Below are 20,906 nucleotides of genomic sequence, written 5' to 3'. Positions count from 1 at the left end.
CTGTCACACAGCATTCGAAGAAGTTGTGTTTTTGCCATGCATCATAAAAATGCTTAGTTGAATAGTAGAGCAACGTGTTAACTTATTTCTTTTAGTTAAATTGTAAAACATGCCCACCAAATCTTTCCGTATGCTAACCGAGGCTTATAGGGCAGATTGCATGTGTGTTTAAGTGGCACAAAAGATTTAGGGGTCTATTTACTAAGCAGTGTTAGGAGACATAGAGTGAAAAGTGATAAGGTGCCAGCCAATCAGCTCCGAAATTTAATTTTTCAAACACAGCCTGTGAGATGGCAGTTAGGAGCTGATTGGCTGGCACCTTATCACGTTTCACTCTGTCTCCTAACACTGCTTAGTAAATAGACCCCTTAGTGATGGTGGTGAGAATGTTTAAGCTGATATACTGTATGTCCTGGAATGCTTTGCACATCAAAAACAAGTGGTGTGCAAAAAAATTGAGAGAATTGTTTGAGTTGACCATCAACTAAGCATCAAAATGATAGCAGAAATGGTAAACATTGACAAAAAAACTGTTAGGAAAGTTTTGTATCAAAATCTTAACATGACAACAGTTTGTGCTAAGATGGTTCCAAGGCTTTTCACTGCCGATCAAAAAGAAAATCGAAAGCAAATTTGTACAGAATTTTGGAATAAATTCAAGCAGATTCACATTTTTTAGATAAACTTATTACCTGTGATGAAACATGGATCTTCCAGTATGATCCTGAGACACAAGGTCAGTCCACGCACAGGAAAACACCATCATCACCAAAAGTTAAGAAAGCCCGTCATAGCAAATCCAAATTAAAAGCCATGATAAATGATTTGTTGTATATTAGGGGTGTTATATTGGAGGACTCTGTACCAGAATGCGCAACAATGAATCAACATTACTATAAAAATGTTCTAGCAACTTTGCAGGAAAGAATCAGAGGAAAGAGGCCAGAGTTGTAGAAAAATGGTTTCATCCTCCATCAGGACAACAGAACAGCCACACAGCAGTTTTTGGGCAAGAAACAGATTGCAGTGCTAGAACACTCTCCATACTCGAAAGACACACGATTCTAGGTCTGGCTTTTTTTTTTGCCTAAAGTCAAATCTGTACTTAAGGGAACCAGTTTTGCATCAGTTACTGGGGTAAAGGAACTGTTGAGACAGCTGACTGATAATGAGCTACAGCATGACTTTAACCAATGGAACATAATAGAAGGGGAACAGAGTTAAAATGTTCTTTATATAATTAAACATAAATTATTGCATCAGTCTCGTTATTTAATAGCCACACCTCATATACTGCTACAATGTAGTTCATACATTTAATCAACGAACTACATTGTAGCTCATTGTGAGTAGTGTGGAGATCTCACAAGGGGCTCTATTTATCAACATTATTTTTACTAAAATAATGTGAAAAAGGGTGTTTTTTTCACATTAGGGGGGGCAGGGCTTAGTGCCGGGGGGGGTAGCAGCAGCGACCAGGCGGCGCATGCGTGGGCACTTAATCACGGTATTTTTTGCGAAAATACCGTGATAAGGCTCCGAAGGGGATTAGCAGGGACAGAGCTTTATCGCAAGCTCTGTCCCTGCAAGGGATTTGTAGTAAATCCCTGTGATATTGCCTGAATTCGCAATGCAAATTCACTCAGTAATATCACACTACAATCTGCATTACCAACGCGGATTGTAGTTAATAGAGCCCAAGGGGTCTCAACACTACTAGCCAATACAGAACAGTTTTGCCACACTCTGTCCAATCAAAGTTAAGTCCTTCGAGGAGCAGTTCTTCACCATTCATTGGATTATTTTCCCATCCCAAAAGATTGCAAATTGGTAGAAAGAAGATCCCCAATGAAGTTAGGAAAGCAATAAATGGATTAAGGAAATGATGCCGGTGGAGGAGAATTTTGTTTATGCAAAGGACTTTGTCATAGTGAGTGGTTATTTCATTATGTTTTATATTTTTCAGTGTCAGGGCATACTGGCCTTTGTAGTGTTTACTGCTGGTGGTTATTATGATATCTGTACCCTACGTTGTTTTTCGTGTTATAGTGTCATCACGCCACCCACCCCAGGGACAATGGCAGATGGGAAGTTTGACTAGGGAGGTACAGCTGGTATTTTTAGGCAAGCTCAGGGAGGACAGAAACCTCCCATGGAGCAGAAGGGTAAAAGATTATTCCTGTTATTTATTTAGTTGTTTATTTTATAAGTGAGGTGCAGAGATTTTTTTTTTTACTAAAAAAATTGCAAATATTAGTGATCATCATCATCATCAGAAAGTATCTTACAGTACACCAAGGATTGAGCACCTGATCTACCTGAGGTACATGATCACACCTTTACTCTCCTTGCTCTATGATGAAATGCCACTTAACTTCACCATTCCACCTCTGCAAGCGTACAGAGCAGTATGTGTGTGATTCTCTAAGCGTACAGAGCAGTATGTGTGTGATTCTGTAAGCGTACAGAGCAGTATGTGTGTGATTCTCTAAGCGTACAGAGCAGTATGTGTGTGATTCTGTAAGCGTACAGAGCGGTATGTGTGTGATTCTGTAAGCGTACAGAGCGGTATGTGTGTGATTCTGTAAGAGTACAGAGCAGTATGTGTGTGATTCTGTAAGCGTACAGAGCAGTATGTGATTCTCTAAGCGTACAGAGCAGTATGTGTGTGATTCTGTAAGCGTACAGAGCAGTATGTGTGTGATTCTGTAAGCGTACAGAGCAGTATGTGTGTGATTCTGTAAGCGTACAGAGCAGTATGTGTGTGATTCTGTAAGCGTACAGAGCAGTATGTGATTCTGTAAGCGTACAGAGCAGTAAGTGTGAGATTCTGTAAGCGTACAGAGCAGTATGTGTGTGATTCCGTAAGCGTACAGAGCAGTATGTGTGTGATTCTGTAAGCGTACAGAGCGGTATGTGTGAGATTCCGTAAGCGTACAGAGCAGTATTTGTGTGATTCTGTAAGCGTACAGAGCGGTATGTGCGTGATTCCGTAAGCGTACAGAGCAGTATTTGTGTGATTCTGTAAGCGTACAGAGCAGTATGTGTGTGATTCTGTAAGCGTACAGAGCAGTATGTGATTCTGTAAGCGTACAGAGTAGTATGTGTTTGATTCTGTAAGCGTACAGAGCGGTATGTGTATGATTCCGTAAGCGTACAGAGCAGTATGTGTGTGATTCTGTAAGCGCACAGAGCAGTATGTGTGTGACTCTGTAAGCGTACAGAGCGGTATGTGTGTGATTCCGTAAGCGTACAGAGCAGTATTTGTGTGATTCTGTAAGCGTACAGAGCGGTATGTGTGTGATTCCGTAAGCGTACAGAGCAGTATTTGTGTGATTCTGTAAGCGTACAGAGCAGTATGTGTGTGATTCTGTAAGCATACAGAGCAGTATGTGTGTGATTCTGTAAGAGTACAGAGCAGTATGTGTGTGATTCTGTAAGCGTACAGAGCAGTATGTGCGTGATTCTGTAAGAGTACAGAGCAGTATGTGTGTGATTCTGTAAGCGTACATAACAGTATGTGTGTGATTCTGTAAGCGTACAGAGCAGTATGTGTGTGATTCTGTAAGCGTACAGAGCAGTATGTGTGTGATTCTATAAGCGCACAGAGCAGTATGTGTGTGATTCTGTAAGCGTACAGAGCACTATGTGTGTGATTCTGTAAGCGTACAGAGCAGTATGCGTGCGATTCTGTAAGCGTACAGAGCAGTATGTGTGCGATTCTGTAAGCGTACAGAGAAGTATGTGTGCGATTCTGTAAGCGTACAGAGCGGTATGTGTGTGATTCTGTAAGCGTACAGAGCGGTATGTGTGTGATTCTGTAAGTGTACAGAGCGGTATGTGTGTGATTCTGTAAGCGTACAGAGCGGTATGTGTGTGTTTCTGTAAGTGTACAGAGCGGTATGTGTGTGATTCTGTAAGCGCACAGAGCACTATGTGTGTGATTCTGTAAGCGTACAGAGCAGTATGTGTGTGATTCTGTAAGCGTACAGAGCAGTATGTGTGTGATTCTGTAAGCGTACAGAGCAGTATGTGTGTGATTCTGTAAGCGTACAGAGCAGTATGTGTGTGATTCTGTAAGCGTACATAACAGTATGTGTGTGATTCTGTAAGCGTACAGAGCAGTATGTGTGTGATTCTGTAAGCATACAGAGCAGTATGTGATATTGCTGAGTGTACATAAGGGCTTATGCGTAATAAATGCACTGTTTTGAAATGCATAATTTATGCATTAAAAAATGGACTTTCATCTAACTGTCTACGAGTCCCTTCATATCTAAGGTAGCAGAATAACAATTAGACATGTTGGTGAGGATATATATCCAAGGATACTGCCACTGTGCTAGTTCCTACTGTAGCTTAGAGCAATTCACAACTACAGACAAAATGCCAGTTCTTTGCAGTTGGTGATAACAAGGACAATAAAACTTTCTGGGTCAAACAGTTGGTAATAGCAGGTGCAATGCTTGTTTCTGACTTCAAGCAGCTTCTGACCATGGATATAGCAATAGTTCTGGATCTGGATGGTTGGTGATTATATTTAATGTACTAGCTTGGCACTAGGCAATTGGTGATTACAGGCACTGTGCTAGTCCTGGCTCTTTGCAGTTGGTGATTACAGGCACTGTGCTAGTCCTGGCTCTTGGCAGTTAGTGATTACAGGCAATGTGCTAGTTCCTGGCTCTGGGCAGTTGATAATTACTGACACTGTGCTAGTCCTGGCTCTGGGCAGTTGGTGATTACAGGCACTGTGCTAGTCCTGGCTCTGGGCAGTTGGTGATTACAGGCACTGTGCTAGTTCTGGCTCTGGGCAGTTGGTGATTACAGGCACTGTGCTAGTTCCTGGCTCTGGGCAGTTGGTGATTACAGGCACTGTGCTAGTCCTAGCTCTGGGCAGTTGGTGATTACAGGCACTGTGCTAGTCCTGGCTCTGGGCAGTTGGTGATTACAGGCACTGTACTAGTCCTGGCTCTGGGCAGTTGGTGATTACAGGCACTGTGCTAGTCCTGGCTCTTGGCAGTCAGTGATTACAGGCAATGTGCTAGTTCCTGGCTCTGGGCAGTTGATAATTACTGACACTGTGCTAGTCCTGGCTCTGGGCAGTTGGTGATTACAGGCACTGTGCTAGTCCTGGCTCTGGGCAGTTGGTGATTACAGGCACTGTGCTAGTCCTGGCTCTGGGCAGTTGGTGATTACAGGCACTGTGCTAGTTCTGGCTCTGGGCAGTTGGTGATTACAGGCACTGTGCTAGTCCTGGCTCTGGGCAGTTGGTGATTACAGGCACTGTGCTAGTCCTGGCTCTGGGCAGTTGGTGATTACAGGCACTGTGCTAGTCCTGGCTCTGGGCAGTAGGTGATTACAGGCACTGTGCTAGTCCTGGTTCCGGGCAGTTGGTGATTACAGGCACTGTGCTAGTCCTGGTTCCTGGCAGTTGGTGATTACAGGCACTGTGCTAGTCCTGGTTCCGGGCATTTGTTGATTACAGGCACTGTGCTAGTCCTGGTTCTGGGCAGTAGATAATTACTGACACTGTGCTAGTCCTGGCTCTGGGCAGTTGGTGATTACAGGCACTGTGCTAGTTCTGGCTCTGGGCAGTTGGTGATTACAGGCACTGTGCTAGTCCTGGCTCTGAGCAGTTGGTGATTGCAGGCACTGTGCTAGTCCTGGTTCCGGGCAGTTGGTGATTACAGGCACTGTGCTAGTCCTGGTTCCGGGCAGTTGATAAGTACTGACACTGTGCTAGTCCTGGTTTTGGGCAGTTAATGATTAGATGATTCTGGCATTGTGCTAGTCCTGGCTCTGGGCAGTTGGTGTATATAGGCATGGGCGTAAGTACCATAGCTGCAAGAAGTGTAGCTGCTATGGGGCCCAGAGCTGATGGGGGCCAATCTAGTCTTGGCTCTGGCAGTTGGTGAATATAGGCACTGTACCCAGAACACAACATAGCAATGCAGAGTATTCCATCTTATCTCAAGGTAATGACCACAAACAGTCATAAGAAATGGGTTACAAAAGGGAGCTAAAAAAAAAAAAAAGCAATGTTTATTAGTAGAAATCACCAAGGGGTCACTAATAACCCAATAAATGAAAGTCATCTGATGATACAACGCCCCTTTCACTTTATAAAATGCCTGTTCCCACTGTTAGACTGGTTTCATTATTATAAATAATGAAAGTGATAAAAGGTCACCACACAAACACACAAATGCAATATAAATTTTATGTAGGCTATCTTCAGATGCCAATATCTACAATGCTGTCTACATTAAACTAGGAAGAGTTTGAAGTGCCAGAGTATAGAACATAACACAGTAAAAGAAATGTGCTGACATTTTAAAGATGCCTACATAGGCCAATAAGAAAATAAGAATATCAAAGTTCTATACTACAAGAGAAAAAAAAATGTGTTGGTTTTTATTGTTTTATGAAATAAGTACATTTATAACTTGCTTTTGAACTTAAGAAAACTATTTTATTTTAGATAAGCATATTTCAGATAATAGAGCATTAGATAAGCATATTTAAACTAATAAAGCAATGTTAGGAGCAATATGAAGGACAAACACAACGCATCTTGCCCTAAGGCTTCATCTGGGAACATCTCGGGCATGTGCTGTACAACACTGCATTAGGTGTGACCATTGGTGGCTTAAACATCTATGATCACCTATGATGGTGACATAGGTGCTTAACAGCAATGGTATGAATCTCTCGGCGATGAAACCATCAATGGTTTGCACCCATCAATGGACATACCTACTGTGGGGAATGGTAGGCCAATCAGGGAAGGGGGCAGGGCTTAACAGCTCACCAGGGGATGTGTCTAAGGGCCTGATTCAGAGCCGCTCGCATTGTGCGTTTGCAAGCGGCCTGATGTTCTGCATATGCGCATACGCACGCTTAGTTCTGCGCGACTTGCCTTTTTTTTTACACTGATTTCCTTGCAATGCTTGCGGTAGGGTAAAGCAACCGCAAGCACTGCGTTAGCATCCGATCGTGCTTGATTTACCAATGTTTTAACACACTTCCTGGAGATGACGTGTGCTGGTGGGCAGCTCTGCCTGTGCGATTGGGCGTGCGCTCAGACAAAGTGGCCGCTCGCTAAGACATGGTGGGTGTGCTTATGCCTTGGCGAGCGTTCGCTTCCCGTGGCGTCGCTTTGACAAATTTGCATACGCAGACACCTCAGTTGGTAAGTAGCCAAGGCCGGGGGAGATAAAAACAGAGAGAAGGAAGACTGGAACACACAAGAACCATACTCACGGAAAGGGAGACGGAAAACCGGTGACCAGCCATATAGCCCATTTGAAGCCAGGTTCCATAGGCAGGTTCCATAGAGGGTCCACAGGGTTGATGTTGGGGATGTCCCAAAGCAGTACAACTAAGGGTAGGGACGCTCCTGCGCGGAAAGGAGAATTCGGCGCCCGAAGGATGCATCCTGAGAGGCAAAGGTGTCAAACTTATAGAACCGCAGAAAAGTCTGTATGGAAAACCAAGCGGCTGCCATGAACAACTGAGGCACCATGGCCAGCAGCCCACGAGGGAACCACAGACCGAGTGGAATGAGCCTTAACAGAGGCTGGAACAGGTAACCCCGCCTGTGAATAAGCCTCATAAATAACTAAACGAAGCCAACGGGCCAAAGTTTGGTTGTTGGCAGGCCAACCCCTCTTGTGAAAACCAAAGAGGACAAACAAAGAATCAGATTTGCGAATGGAACTAGTGGATCAAAATAGACCTTGAGAGCACGGACAACATCTAAGGAAGCCTCACCAGCCGAGAGATCAGGTGACTGAAATGCCGGCACCACAATTTCCTGATTAATGTGGAACTTGGAGACAACCTTAGGAAGAAAACCCGGACAGGTGCGAAGAATTGCCCTGTCCTGGTGAAAAATCAGAAAAGGCGAACGGCAAGAAAGTGCGCCTAATTCTGACACTCTTCTGGCTGATGCAATTGCCAGGAGAAAAACAATTTTAAGGGTCATCCACTTGAGTTCCACCGACTACAAAGGCTCAAATGGAGGACCCTGCAATGCCCGAAGGACCACCGCCAAATCTCATGGAGCCACTGGTGGAACAAAGGGAGGCTGAATCCGGAGGACAGCTTTGAAAAAGGTACAGACATCCGTCAGAGTAGCGATTCTATACTGGAACCATACAGAAAATGCGGAAACATGAACTTTCAATGACTAGGTGTAAACCCAAGTCCAATCCAGACTGAAGGAAGGCCAAAATCCTAGAAACACGAAACGCTTGAGGATCGTAGTTCCTGGACTCACACCACTGAAAATAAGTATGCCACAACCTGTGGTACTGCAGATCCTGGTGGATGCTGGCTTAAGTGCTTGTAGCATTGTGCTGACGACTGAGCTGGAAAAACCCTGGGCTCTTAAGACTGATGTCTCAAGTGCCACGCCGTCAAACACAGATGACCCAGGTCCGGGTATAAGCAGGGCCCCTGAGACAACAGGTCCCGACGTTGAGGTAGAAGAAACGGAACGTCGATGTATAGACCCCGAAGATCGGAGTACCAGGGACGTCTGGGCCAAGCCGGTGCCACCAGCAGAAGCGTGCCGCCGTCTTGTTTGCATTTCTGAAGGACCCGAGGCAGCAAGGCTATCGGAGGGAAGAGATACGCCAGTCGAAATGTCCATTTCACGGACAGCGCATCCACTAGGCTTGTGCCGGCATCTCTTGTCCTGGACCCGTACACTGGTAGTTTGTAATTGTGATGGGAAGCCATGAGGTCCACCTCCGGCAGTCCCCACTTGTCCACGAGCAGTTAAAAGACCTCTGGATGAAGGGACCATTCCCCGGGATGCACGTCATGCTTCCCAGTTCAGAACTCCTGGAATGAAGACTGCCGAGATGGCCGGAAGGTGGACCTCTGCCCAAGACAGGATGTGTGATACCTCTGACATAGCTGCTCGACTGAGAGTCCCTCTTTGACGGTTGATGTACGCCACTGTAGTGGCGTTGTCAGACTGATTTTGCACTGCTCTTCCATGAAGAGCATGGCTGGACAACTGGAAGGCCCTGTACACAGCCCGAAGTTCCAGAATATTGATGGGAAGAACCGCTTCTTCCGCTGTCCAACATCCCTGAAGTGAAAGGGGACCCGACACCGCCCTCCAACCCCGAAGACTGGCATCCATCGTGAGAAGGACCCAGTCTGGGATCCAAAAGGGGCAGCCCTTGGTGAGATGAGTTGTCTGAAGCCACCAGGTCATTGACAGACGCATCTCCCGAGACAACACAAGCATCTGAGTCCTGATTCAGTGCGGCAACCCGTTCCACTTGGATAGCAACAGCCCCTGAAGGGGCCTCGAATGGAATTGGGCATACTCCACCATGTCGAATGTCGACACCATGGACCCCAGAACTCTCATTGCTGAGTGAACTGACACCTGGGAACTCTTCAGACAACTGCTCACTCGCAGTTGTAGAGAGGCAACCTTTTCAGGAGTCAGGAAGATCCGTTGCTGACGGGAGTCTAGAAGGGCTCCCAAATAAACCATCCTCTGTGATGGAATGAGAGAGGACTTCTTCCAGTTTACTAGCCACCTGTGCGCTTGGAGACAAGCGATCGTCAGGTGCAGATGTTGTAAAAGGACCTCCAAAGAGCTGCCACTGCAATAGGAGGTCATCTAGATTCAGCAGAAGCCGTATACCCTGGCTGCGCAGATGTTACGCCATGACAGCCATCACTTGGAACTGGTAGTGAAGATGTTGTATAGCAAACCTCAGATACTACTGGTGTGAAGGGGCTATAGGAACATGGAGGTAGGTGTCCTGGATATCCAGGGAGACCATATAATCCCCCAGTTCCATAGCCAGGATGATGCAATGCAAAGTTTACATCCTGAACGTAGGCACTTTGAGGTACTTGTTTAATGATTTCAAGATGAGAATGGGCCGATGAGACCCATTGGGTTTCGGAACCAGAAATAGAGAAGAGTAGTAACCCATCCCACGTTGAGATGGCGGAACGGGAACAACCACCCCTGCTTTCAGCAAGGACTCCATGGCTTCCTGGATTAACAACGCCTTGGTCTTGTCTTGGGAAAGGCTCGTGCAGAAGAACTGTTGAGGGGGTCTGTACCAGAAGGACAGGGCATACGCCAGAGAGATCACTTCTTGTACCCAAGCATCCGTGGTTGTATTGCACCAGCATTGGGCAAAGCGAAGAAGTCGGCCCCCACTCTGGGATCCCCCAGAGAGAGGCCCATCCCATCAGGCTGAAGGCTTATCTTCGGGTTTGGAAGCAGGACGTCTAGTGCTCCAGGCTTGCTTCTTTGGTTTAGGGGCAGTCTTGTTTGACAACTGACTCGGGAAAGATTGACCCTTGGACTTACCCTGAGTCCAAAAGGACCGAAAGGCTGATGTCTGGGCTTTAGAAGGTGCAGCCGCTGATGGTAAAAATGCTGATTTAGAATTTGCCAAGGTATCCACAATTTTGTCGAGGTCGGGACCGAACAAAATTTCCCCATTAAAGGGTAAGGCCTCTAAGCCTTTCTTGGAATCCGCATCCGCCCTCCAAGAATGAAGCCATAAAGACCTGCGAGCAGAGACCTCTGCTTCAGACACCCTAGAAGTGAAAAGACTAGCATCTAAAGATGCCTCCCTAATATAGAAAGCAGCATCCCTCATCTGACCAATCAAAGCTCTCTGAACTTCTGGCGTTTCCTCAGGAAGCGTATCCTCTAGTACATTAGGAAAGCCTCTCATAATTATAAAATTTTTGCTAATAGAAAACGTTCGGCTGTTCCTAAATATTCTGTCGGTGATCGTGTCTGGTTGTCCACTAGAAATCTTCGACTTAAAGTACCTACTACGAAATTTGCCACCTGGTATATTGGGCCTTTCCGTATTGCAAAAATTATCAATCCAGTGGTATGTAAGTTACAGTTAACTCCAACTATGCGTATACCTAACTCCTTTCATGTCTCCTTGCTTAGACCATTGATTCTTAATCGGTTTCATGACAGCTTGCCTAAAGTACCTCCTATAACAACTTCTCGAGGAGCGGAGTTTGAGATTGATAAGATTCTGGATTCACGTAAGCATCAAAATCAGTTGCAATATCTGGTAGACTGGTAGGGCTACGGCCCGAAGGAGAGATCTTGGATTAAAGACTCTGATGTCTACGCTCCTAAATTCATATGTAATTTTCATGCTAAATTTCCTTTTAGACCTGGTGGGTGTTCGGACACCACCCAAAAGGGGGGGGGAGGGTGTACTGTCAGGACTTTGACTATTTCAGTACATAAAGATAAACTACACTTGCCGAAGTTCCATTGTGGTCGTTGGAGGATCTATCCTGGTTGCTGGCGTTCATCACATGCAGTGTGCAGAGAGTTAAAGTGATCATCTGTTTCTTAGGTGTCGTCAGGTTGTTGGATTCCTTGATTGCTTATTATTCCAAACCTGATTCTATATGGGTCACATGTTCTGAACTTCCTATGGATCACAGACCTCGGGTATAAAGCCTGTTACTAACTATGCCTCATTGTCTGTGCAACGTTACTTTCAGGTCTTTCTTGGACTCCATGCTCGCTACATTCCTACTCGTGGTCTTTCAGGTCTTTCTTGGACTCGCTGCATTCCTGCTCGTGTTCCAGTTCAAGTTCTGATACAGGTTATCAGCTGCACTACAGAGCTCAGCATTCCTATTGTCTTTCCGTTGTTATCCTGCTCTATTACTACTATTCCATTCTACACTACACTATTTTGGTTTACTTGTTATTATTGACTCATAGGGACACTGAGGTTACTTCTTCTACAGTTGTCAACTGCACCATTACAGTCTAACCTTACCGGAACCCTATTACATCGTAGGGCTCAACCCTGCTCCGGACCTTCATTACGCCGCAGGACTCAACCCTGCTCCGGACCTTCATTACGCCGCAGGGCTCAACCCTGCTCCGAACCTTCATTACGCCACAGGGCTCAACTCTGCTCCGGACCTTCATAACGCCGCAGGGCTCAACCCTGCCCCTGGACCTTCATTACGCCGCAGGGCTCAACCCTGCTTCGGACCTTTATCACATCGCAGAGCTCAACCCTGCTCCGGACCTTCATCACATCACAGGGCTCAACCCTGCTCCGGACCTTCATCACATCACAGGGCTCAAATCTTCTCCAGATCTCCATCATGTCTCAGGGCTCAACCACGTTCCGGACCCTCATCACGTCTCAGAGCTCAACCCAGTTCCGGACCCCCATCACGTCTCAGGGCTCAACCTTGTTCCGGATCTTCATTACGTCTCAGGGCTTAACCTCGTTCCGGATCTTGTTACATCTCAGGGCTCAACCCTGTTCCGGACCTCCGTCACGCTACAGGGCTCAACACTGTTATTGACCTCCATTCTATCCTGAGGCCCTAGCCTCGTGTCAGACTCTGGGTTTCACCCCACACCAATTCAGTGTGCACTTCGAACTTTGTTTCTCACAGGGGCATACCCCTGCACCTGTTAGTGCATGTCATGAACTTTGTGTTATTGAGATTTAATGTGGAACTTTGCCATTCTCTTTTTGTTCTTGAATAAATTCTATTTACTTTTATTTCGTGCTAGTGATATTTCATGAAAAGGTCACTCCTAAAACCACCTCAGGGCCTGATTCAGACCCGCTCACGAGCGCTGAGAGCTCGCAAGCGGGTCGATGTTGGCCCAGTGCGTATGCACACGATGGAGGCGGCTCCGTCGTGCGCATGCGTGAGACCTGGATAGTGACGGGCAAGCCGTCGCTCCGGGTCTCGCTACAAAGGGGGCATGCTGTCGATGTTGAGTGACAGCACGCCCCCTTTGGTGGGCGGGCTGGGGGCATGGCTGCCCAGACGGAGGCGTTACCATGGGAACACCTACCGTCTGGGGCCGGCCCCACTTACATCACAAGTGATGTCAGTGGGTGGACTTCTTGCTCTGTAAGAGCAAGAAGTCCACTGGGACTTGCGGCAACGAGACCCAGAGAAATTTTTGGAAGCAGCCCTAATGGGACGGGGTATGTTGAGAGGGTGGAGTCTGCTGAGGGGGTGGGATTCTCTCCCCTTTAGGACCCGATTCTGAGTTGGATGCACTTGCTTCCTCTACTAACCCCTTGCATGGTGTACAACCGTGCGTTGAAATGTGCAAGGCCTGAGAAGCCTACTTTTAGCGTATATATAGACGCTGCTATACCACTTGTTGTGCCTTTTAGAAGCCACCATCAGTTGCATCATCAAAACTTGCCCTATGCAACTTGCTTTTCATACATCTGAGTATGGCCTCTAATGTGAGAGATTCAGCACATCTTTATGCAACCACTTTCAGCACATTCCAACAACACCCCCATACTACGCTACATCTGCGTCTGATTAGCCAACCCCCTGTAACCACCCAGGCACACTAGCACATTTATAATATTGATATTGCTTTGCAGAAGTGAAGAATATAACAGCACCTTAAAGATCTACATTAGACTCAGGGAATCATTTTATTTTGTATTTTCTCATAAGACCTGATCCTGCATGGGAAGCTGCAGCGCCCGTCTGTGCGTCCTTTGCCGTAGTTGCATCTGCAACCTTATCCTAATGTCGCTACACCCCCTGATTAATGATAGTAAGTTATTCAATATTTACCTTCTAAATCTCAATACTAAACTTCCCTTCCTTCCCCCTTCCATAATTGTCTTTCTTTGCACATTTTTTCTGCACAGTGCACTTTAATATGTATTAGGATCAACTGGATACATTGTAGGATTTACACACAGGTCATATTGAGTTAAATCAATAATAATCTTTCTACGTACATGTAGTAGAATTTTATGTTGTGTCATCTATCCAATATCAAGTATTTTAATCAATTATTAATAAGAGTTAATTTTTAATTAATTGCTAATCATTTGTGACATAGTGTCCCCCAATTAGGAGAGTTTTCTTCTTTCTTCTTGTTTTCAAATCTAGTTTATCAACTCTTAGGGAGCACCTCTGTCATTTACGTGAATATAGATTTTCTTTTCACCATGATCTATTCGTAATATCCAATTTTTATTAATCTGGAATTACCAAGTTGGGTCAGTGCGGCGTCATTTTTTCCTTCCCCTTCCACTTTCCCCCCCCTGTTTTTCTTAACATATGGGATATAGTCAGCATCCCGGCTGACGGGATGCCGACGGTCAATATACCGGCACCGGAATCCAGACAGTAGTTGGGATCCCGGCTCCAGAATACCAACTGCCAACATCCCGAAGGTAAGTATCGGGGGTTAGGGGGGAGGTTTGGGGTGTGGGGTTAGGCACTAAGGGGAGAGGGTTAAGGTTAGGCACTAAGGGGGGAGGGTTAGGTTTACGGTGCAGGGAGGGGGAGGCTAGGTTTAGACACTAGGGGGAAGGTTAGGTGCAGGCACCGGGGAGGGAGAGTTAGGGGAAGGGTAGAGGTTAGCATAAGGAGTGCGACTGTACCCAACCCAACCCTACACATATATATGTATATACTGTATCTATCTATATAAATATATATATATATATATATAATGTATGTTTAGATAATATATATGTATAAATATATATATATATAGATATATCTTCTATTATTTTATATAAGGAGACTTTAGATATATATATATATATATATATATATATATAAATAAAACTTTTATTCCCACTGCAAGGCAAGTAGATACTTATAAATACTGCACTATAAAAAAAACATGGATGGTTTACCCAATCCATATTACTTACTACGTCTGTGTCATATACTGCAGTGCTGTCAAAAGTGGCTGGCCGGCTCCTGATTCTCCTGGACTGATTTAGCGATTAGGGCTGGGGGACGCTTAATGCCCACCTCTAGATTAGGAGGACCGGAGGTGGACCACTGACAGGCTCCGCAAAGCAGCTTCCCGTCGGCCATTTTTTTCTTCCTGTAATCTCCTGCGCATGCGCAGAAGAGCTGTCAGTTTACACTGCCCGATCGGAGGTGAGCTCCGATCGCGGCAGCTGGCACGGCAGAGGGGGTGAAAGGCATGCACTGATGGGATGATGGGACCGGCCCAGCGGGAAACGGCCCGGCGTCCCGGTGGCCCAATACGCCCCTGACGAGACCCTACCACAAGGGTCTCGTCGCAAGTCCGATGGTCGCAATGGTCTTGACCATCGCGACCATCATCCTGGCTGCTCACACTAGCTGTGGGTGGTCGCCCACAGCTATACGAGCGGCCAGGAGGCTGCTCTAAAAATCAAGTAGGACGGCTATGATTCAGAGCGAGCGTCTGTCAGAGCGTCCGGCTCTGAATCAGGGCCTCAGTTCATACTATCTTGTAAGCCTGACTCTTCCCAGGAGTGTCAAGTGTCTGTAGCCGTGACAATTGGCCCAACTCTCAATGGCTTTAGCCACCCAAGAGATGGCCATAGACGGACGGGCTACCGCCCACGAGAGAGAATAAATGGACTTTAAAAAAGTCTCCACTTTCCTGTCCGTGGGGTCCTTTAAGGATGAAATGGACGGCATTGGTAAGGTAGCACTTTTGAATAGGCGAGTGACATGAAAATCCACCGCCGGCGGCGTTTCCCACTTCTTGCAGTGACTAGCAGGAAACCGATAACTACTGCTTAAACGTTTCTGCGGCTGGAACCTCTTACTAGGTGACTGCCAGGCCTCCGCCATATGATCAGTCAGTTGGTCAGATAAAGAAAAAACATCACCTTCATCTGTTTAAAGTTGGGATATTTGGAGTTAGGGGCCGGAGTACCATCCTCAATATCCAGAATGGACCGCACCACCCGCACTAATGCCGGGACATTAATGGTAGACTTTGTCTCCACTTCCAGAGCAGGGGAATCTGAATCAGAATCCTCATGCAACTCGCCCTCATCCGAGGACGCATCTGAGTCTGATAACTGCGCAGACTGGGATGACGGAACAGTGCGTTTTGACACCTTGTGAGGCTTGTCACTACATAACATGGATTTAAAAAACCAAAGAGGAGGCCACCAAACTCTGTACAGAATTGGAGAACACATCAACCCATGGTGGATTAGCTGGCGGGAGACCCTGAAAAGGGATGACGGACTGCTGCGTCATAGGAGGAGACTGCACATACATAGGGAACCCCGCATATGAATGAACTGTCTGAGACCCAGGGGAAACTATAACAATTGCGGTAAACCTGGAGAAGGAGGGATAGCGGGTTGTGGTAACCCCCTATGGGGAAGGGAGATCGGAACCGCCAGACGGTCCGCGATGGAAGCCAACACCTGGGAAAATATCGTCCCAAGGTGGGTCCTGTCCCAAAGTTGGGGGATTAGAGGGACCAGGTAACTGAAGGCACACACACACCATCCTGTGATAAATCGTCCACACTCCCCACTGCAGCACAGAGTCTACAAGTGATTAGATTGGGAGCCGCAGAGCGCTCACCTTCCTCATCAGACATGATAAACAATAGATATAATGATGCATACCCAAAGATATATAGCAATACAATTTGGGAAGCTCTCGCTCACAAGTGTGCAACACACAAGTCCACAAATATGGCAATGTGTAGCACACAACAGTAATGTGACCGACCTCACAAATACGTGAATTTATAGATGTGAGATCCTTGAAAAGCCCTTCCTACACACACCTGCCAGGGCTGGAGGAGAAGGAAAGGAACAGGTATAGACTGACAGTAAAGTAGAAAAAACAGCAGAAACAGTCAGCACTAGCAAGAGTCCCATACAATGCAGAGTTAAACAGCCTGCACTTTGTCACTATAATCTGTGTACACTAACCTTTGTAGGGGAGAGGTACACAGGGGGATTGACCACATACGTCCAGGAGAGATCTGCGCTGCCCACCAAGAAAGATGGCCGCCGGAGACCTCAGAGGAGGAGTGGCCACAGGAGGAAGCAGCTCAGCAGTGCCAGAACAGCTAAAGGCGCGCTGAGCTGAGGGGAGGAGGCGCTAAACAGGGAAGGCTCTCTCCCCTGGCTAGCATTTAACCCCTGGGATGCCGGTTCCCGCTTCCGGCATGGCATTTCCTGGTGGTCTACTGATCTCATGGGGTATGCCTCATAGGAGGGGGAGCCCACCGCCACTTAGCTAGCGCCTCCGGTCTATCCCCAGAGACCGGAGGCAGAAGACTGCACTTGGAAGGCTGAGACACGCGTGTCACCGCAAGCAGTGACCCGCTGCTTACCTTATCCCCGGCGGTCCGGTGGCAGTCAATGGAGAGCCCAGAGCCCGGCTAGTACAGACTCTGGGATCCCGCTGCGATCCCCAGATCTGTACTGGCGTCGTGGCGCCATCGGGGTTGAAGGAGCGGCAGCTTAGACGTCCAATGGACAGTCTGAAGCTGCCACTCTGACAAGTGTGAAAAAATAAAAATAAATTACACTAAGTTTAAGCTTAGGGGCTGCCCAACAGCCCCCCCTGCGCTAGGGTGACCCGACTCCGGCCGGGCACCAACTAAAACTAAGGTGCCTGTGGCTGGGGCGGGGTATATAGGAGGATGGACCCAGTGCATCCTGGGAGCAGCAAAGCTTTAACTGCGTGGTGCCCGTGGATCCAATTCCAGCTATACCCCAAGGTCCACCCTGTGGACCCATGGAACATGAAGTTGTAAACTACTATTCATTTTATTATAGTTTAGTATAGTATAGTAGGAATGGGCATTGATAGGAAAACTATTGTTTCCTATCGATTAATCCCATTCAATAGTGGAGGGAATATTCGTTGATGGTGAGGAATCAATAGTTTATACCCATCAATGTTTTTTACCCAATTATATTGAGAGCAGGAAGGAGCCCCAAGTAACAGTGTGGCTGCTGCCAGCGGCTGTGAGAGTTACAGTGTGTCACTCTTATGCTGTATACCAGTGATTCCCAACCTCGGTCCTCAAGGCACACTAACAGTCCTGGTTTTAGTGATATCCATGCTAAAGCACAGATAGTTTAATCAAAATAACTGAGGTACTAATTAATTTGCCTGTGCCCAAGTATGGCTATCCTTAAAACCTGGACTGTTAGTGTGCCTTGATGAGGTTGGGAACCCCTGCTGTATACACATTGATCAATGTGTTCCAAGCTGATATGTCGAGCTGACATATCGGATACTGGGTATACATCAGAAAAATGTCATGAACAACAGAACGATCACTCGTTCCGTCCTTCATTACGCTGCATGGCGCCGCATGCGATATCGTCAGGCGTGATGTGCAGCAATATGCACAATTTGTCTTTCTAATTTGGCCAAATCGGAATGACATCGCTCCAGTGTGTACCCAGCTTTAGCCAGAGGCTCAACGGCAGCACACACTGACCTATAGTGGTGGCTGGCCAGGAACAGGGAGCAGGAATAGAGAGACTGACTGACCTGATGGCATGACAAAGGGCCTGATCCAGCGGAGGACGCAGTGTTGCTGTTTGTGCAGTTGAGCGATTATATCTGCTACTGCGCATGCGTAAAATATAAGAGAAACCCCTACAGTGTATGCACATGAGTGTACAAAAAGACCGCAGTTGCGAACAGAGTCACTTGTAATAAACAGCCTTGGGCGTACCTGGGAGGTGTCTTGGAAGCAGCTTTAAGTGAACGCAAAAAAAAGACCATCTCATGGCGGTATGGGAGTGTCACGGGTCTGTCAGTGAATGAGTTCTCAAACACACAGCCGCAGCCACAGAGGCCATGATTAGAGTAAGTTCAGAAGGAGACACTGCGCCAGCCATAGGGCTTCGTAAGCGCCAATAGTTATCGCAACGGTGTGCCAATGGTGGAGTGTTTCAGTAGACCGGTGGATGTGCACTGTCTGCAGACATTGAAAGTAGGTGTCTCAGGGCTTGCAATATCTGGCGCTCGCAATTACAGAAGGGGAAGGCTGAGAGCAGCATTTGCATATTATCGCATATGCGAATCCTAAAGAAACTGCAGTTGCGCATCCATTAGCTTCCACCTCTAAATCAGGCCCAGAGTGTGTAACAGAACAAAGTCATCATTGATGATTCAGGTAACGCTCCCCTTTTCCATCTGCCCACAATCGGCTGGGGTTATTTTGTAGCTAACATCCCCAGTTCTCCTAAAATGAATACACTGCATAAAAAAGATCCAGGGCGCTATTCTCCGATCATATTAAAAACACCTGTAGCTGCTGTCCTCATAAACCTATGTGATTTATAATTTGGCTAACTTAGAATACAAAAAAAGACAGAGCATTAATCACCATTCAATGTAAAAATAAAGCAATTACCATAAAAGGTGTCACTTGATGCACAGGCTTAGTTTAACTAAATTAATACATTTATTGAAAAATACTGTACTAGAAAATACCTAAAAAATTACAAATCTATTGACAATGTAACTTGCATGGACTAGGCTTATACATCTCAAACATATACTCAGCGTGCAGAATGGCCACTTAATATAGGGACTTCACAACTTCCAAACATTCCAATGGGAATGCTGACACTTCCCTGTTTAAGAAGTTTATTTTTTAGGATAAAGGCCTCAAAATGTGTTACTGTTTCCGATTATCTGCATCTTCCATTCAGCTACTGATAGATGAAGATCATCCACGTACAAGTCATATGTTCCGCGCAATAAGTGAGAGTTTGTGTCCAGCGTTTATCCACAAATGTTTTTCCATCTGTTATTGAACGATTAGCGTTTAATAAATGAGGGCTTAAGGGATTTTTATATTTTGCTTCCATGAGGGAGGGGGGGAAGGAAGGGAAGGGAAAGGGAAGGAAGATTCACAAGAGTTTTTACCCTGTTTCTGCTCTCCATGGCTAGGTGCTAGGTCCGCAGTTCTGTTAAATTGTTATGCTTGGTTTTGATGCGGTGACTTAGAATTTTCTCTCTGCAGCTGACAAGAATCCAGTTGAGCAAGTGTGGCTTGTGGGCCACTCGTACATAAATTGGGCCTCGCTCGCTCTGAATCAGGGCGTCTTTTTTTTTTATGGAGCGGCCTCCTGGCCGCTCGCATTGCTGTGGGTGACCACCCACAGCTAATGCGAGTGGCCAGGATGATGGTCGAGATGGTCAAGACCATCGCGACCATCGGGCTTGCAACGAGACCCTTGTGGTAGGGTCTCGTGGCCGCAAGCCCCAGAGAGCTTTCGGCTCTCCCACTGTCATCACTTGTGATGTCCGTGGGGCCGCCCCCAGATGGTAGGCGTTCTCATGGGAACGCCTCCGTCTGGGCAGCCACCCCCCTGGTCCGCCCACCACAGCGGGCGTGCTGTCACTCAACATTGACAGCACGCCCCCTTTGGTGCGAGACCCGGAGCGACGGATTGTCCATCGCTATCCGGATCTCGCGCACGACGGAGCCGGCTCCGTCGTACGCATGCGCTCTGGGCCACCATCGACCCGGTTGCGAGCGCTCAGCGCTTACGACAGGGTCTGAATCATTCCCAGTATGCTTTGGCTAAATGGGCTGTATTGTTGATAGGTGGTCACAGCATTAGATGGATAGGTGTTAGAGGTTTAAATTGCAATGCTATTCTATCTATAAGGAAGTGTAGGAGACAGGATTGGCTGGTGGTGCATGTTGGTGGGTTGGTGAAAAATACTGAACTAATTTTTAAATTGAAAGCCAATATTGCGGAAGTTCAATCTAATGCCTGGCATACACGGCCAGATAAAATGTCTGTCAGACCGACAGACATTTTATCTGGCAGCCTGCCAGCCGCAGATGTCGCCGGCATACACTGTGAGATTTCTCACACAGTGTATCAGCCTGACATCCGCGTTCCCCCCCCCAGGGGGAGGAGACATTTCCCTGTTCCTTCCATAGGAAGGAACACAGGAAATATCTGTCCGTCAGCTGCGCTGGGCATACACTGCCCGATGCGGCCGACAGTTTACCGGGTAAATATCGCATCGGACGGGCATGCTGGACAATCCAGCATGCCTGACTGAGCAATATTTAACCCTCAGTCGCCCCCCCA

General features: G+C 46.8%; 2 protein-coding genes across 6 annotated transcripts in view; both read right to left on the bottom strand.

Moving 5' to 3' along the window:
- Nucleotides 1-20,906, bottom strand: part of LOC148524991 (uncharacterized) — a 465,228-nt gene that overhangs the window by 265,339 nt on the left and 178,983 nt on the right. The window lies entirely within an intron of this gene.
- LOC148524992 (uncharacterized) overlaps nucleotides 1-20,906 on the bottom strand; it is a 51,048-nt gene that overhangs the window by 267 nt on the left and 29,875 nt on the right. The window contains 1 exon segment of the mRNA XM_088471346.1: nucleotides 9,977-10,098. Coding sequence (XP_088327472.1) covers nucleotides 9,977-10,098 — 122 coding nt within the window.

Source organism: Taudactylus pleione, unplaced genomic scaffold (assembly GCF_031769625.1).
Source record: "Taudactylus pleione unplaced genomic scaffold, aTauple2 ptg000114l, whole genome shotgun sequence".
NCBI lineage: Eukaryota > Metazoa > Chordata > Amphibia > Anura > Myobatrachidae > Taudactylus > Taudactylus pleione.
Note: the sequence above shows the minus strand (reverse complement) of the source record. Positions and strands in the feature narration are given on the sequence as shown.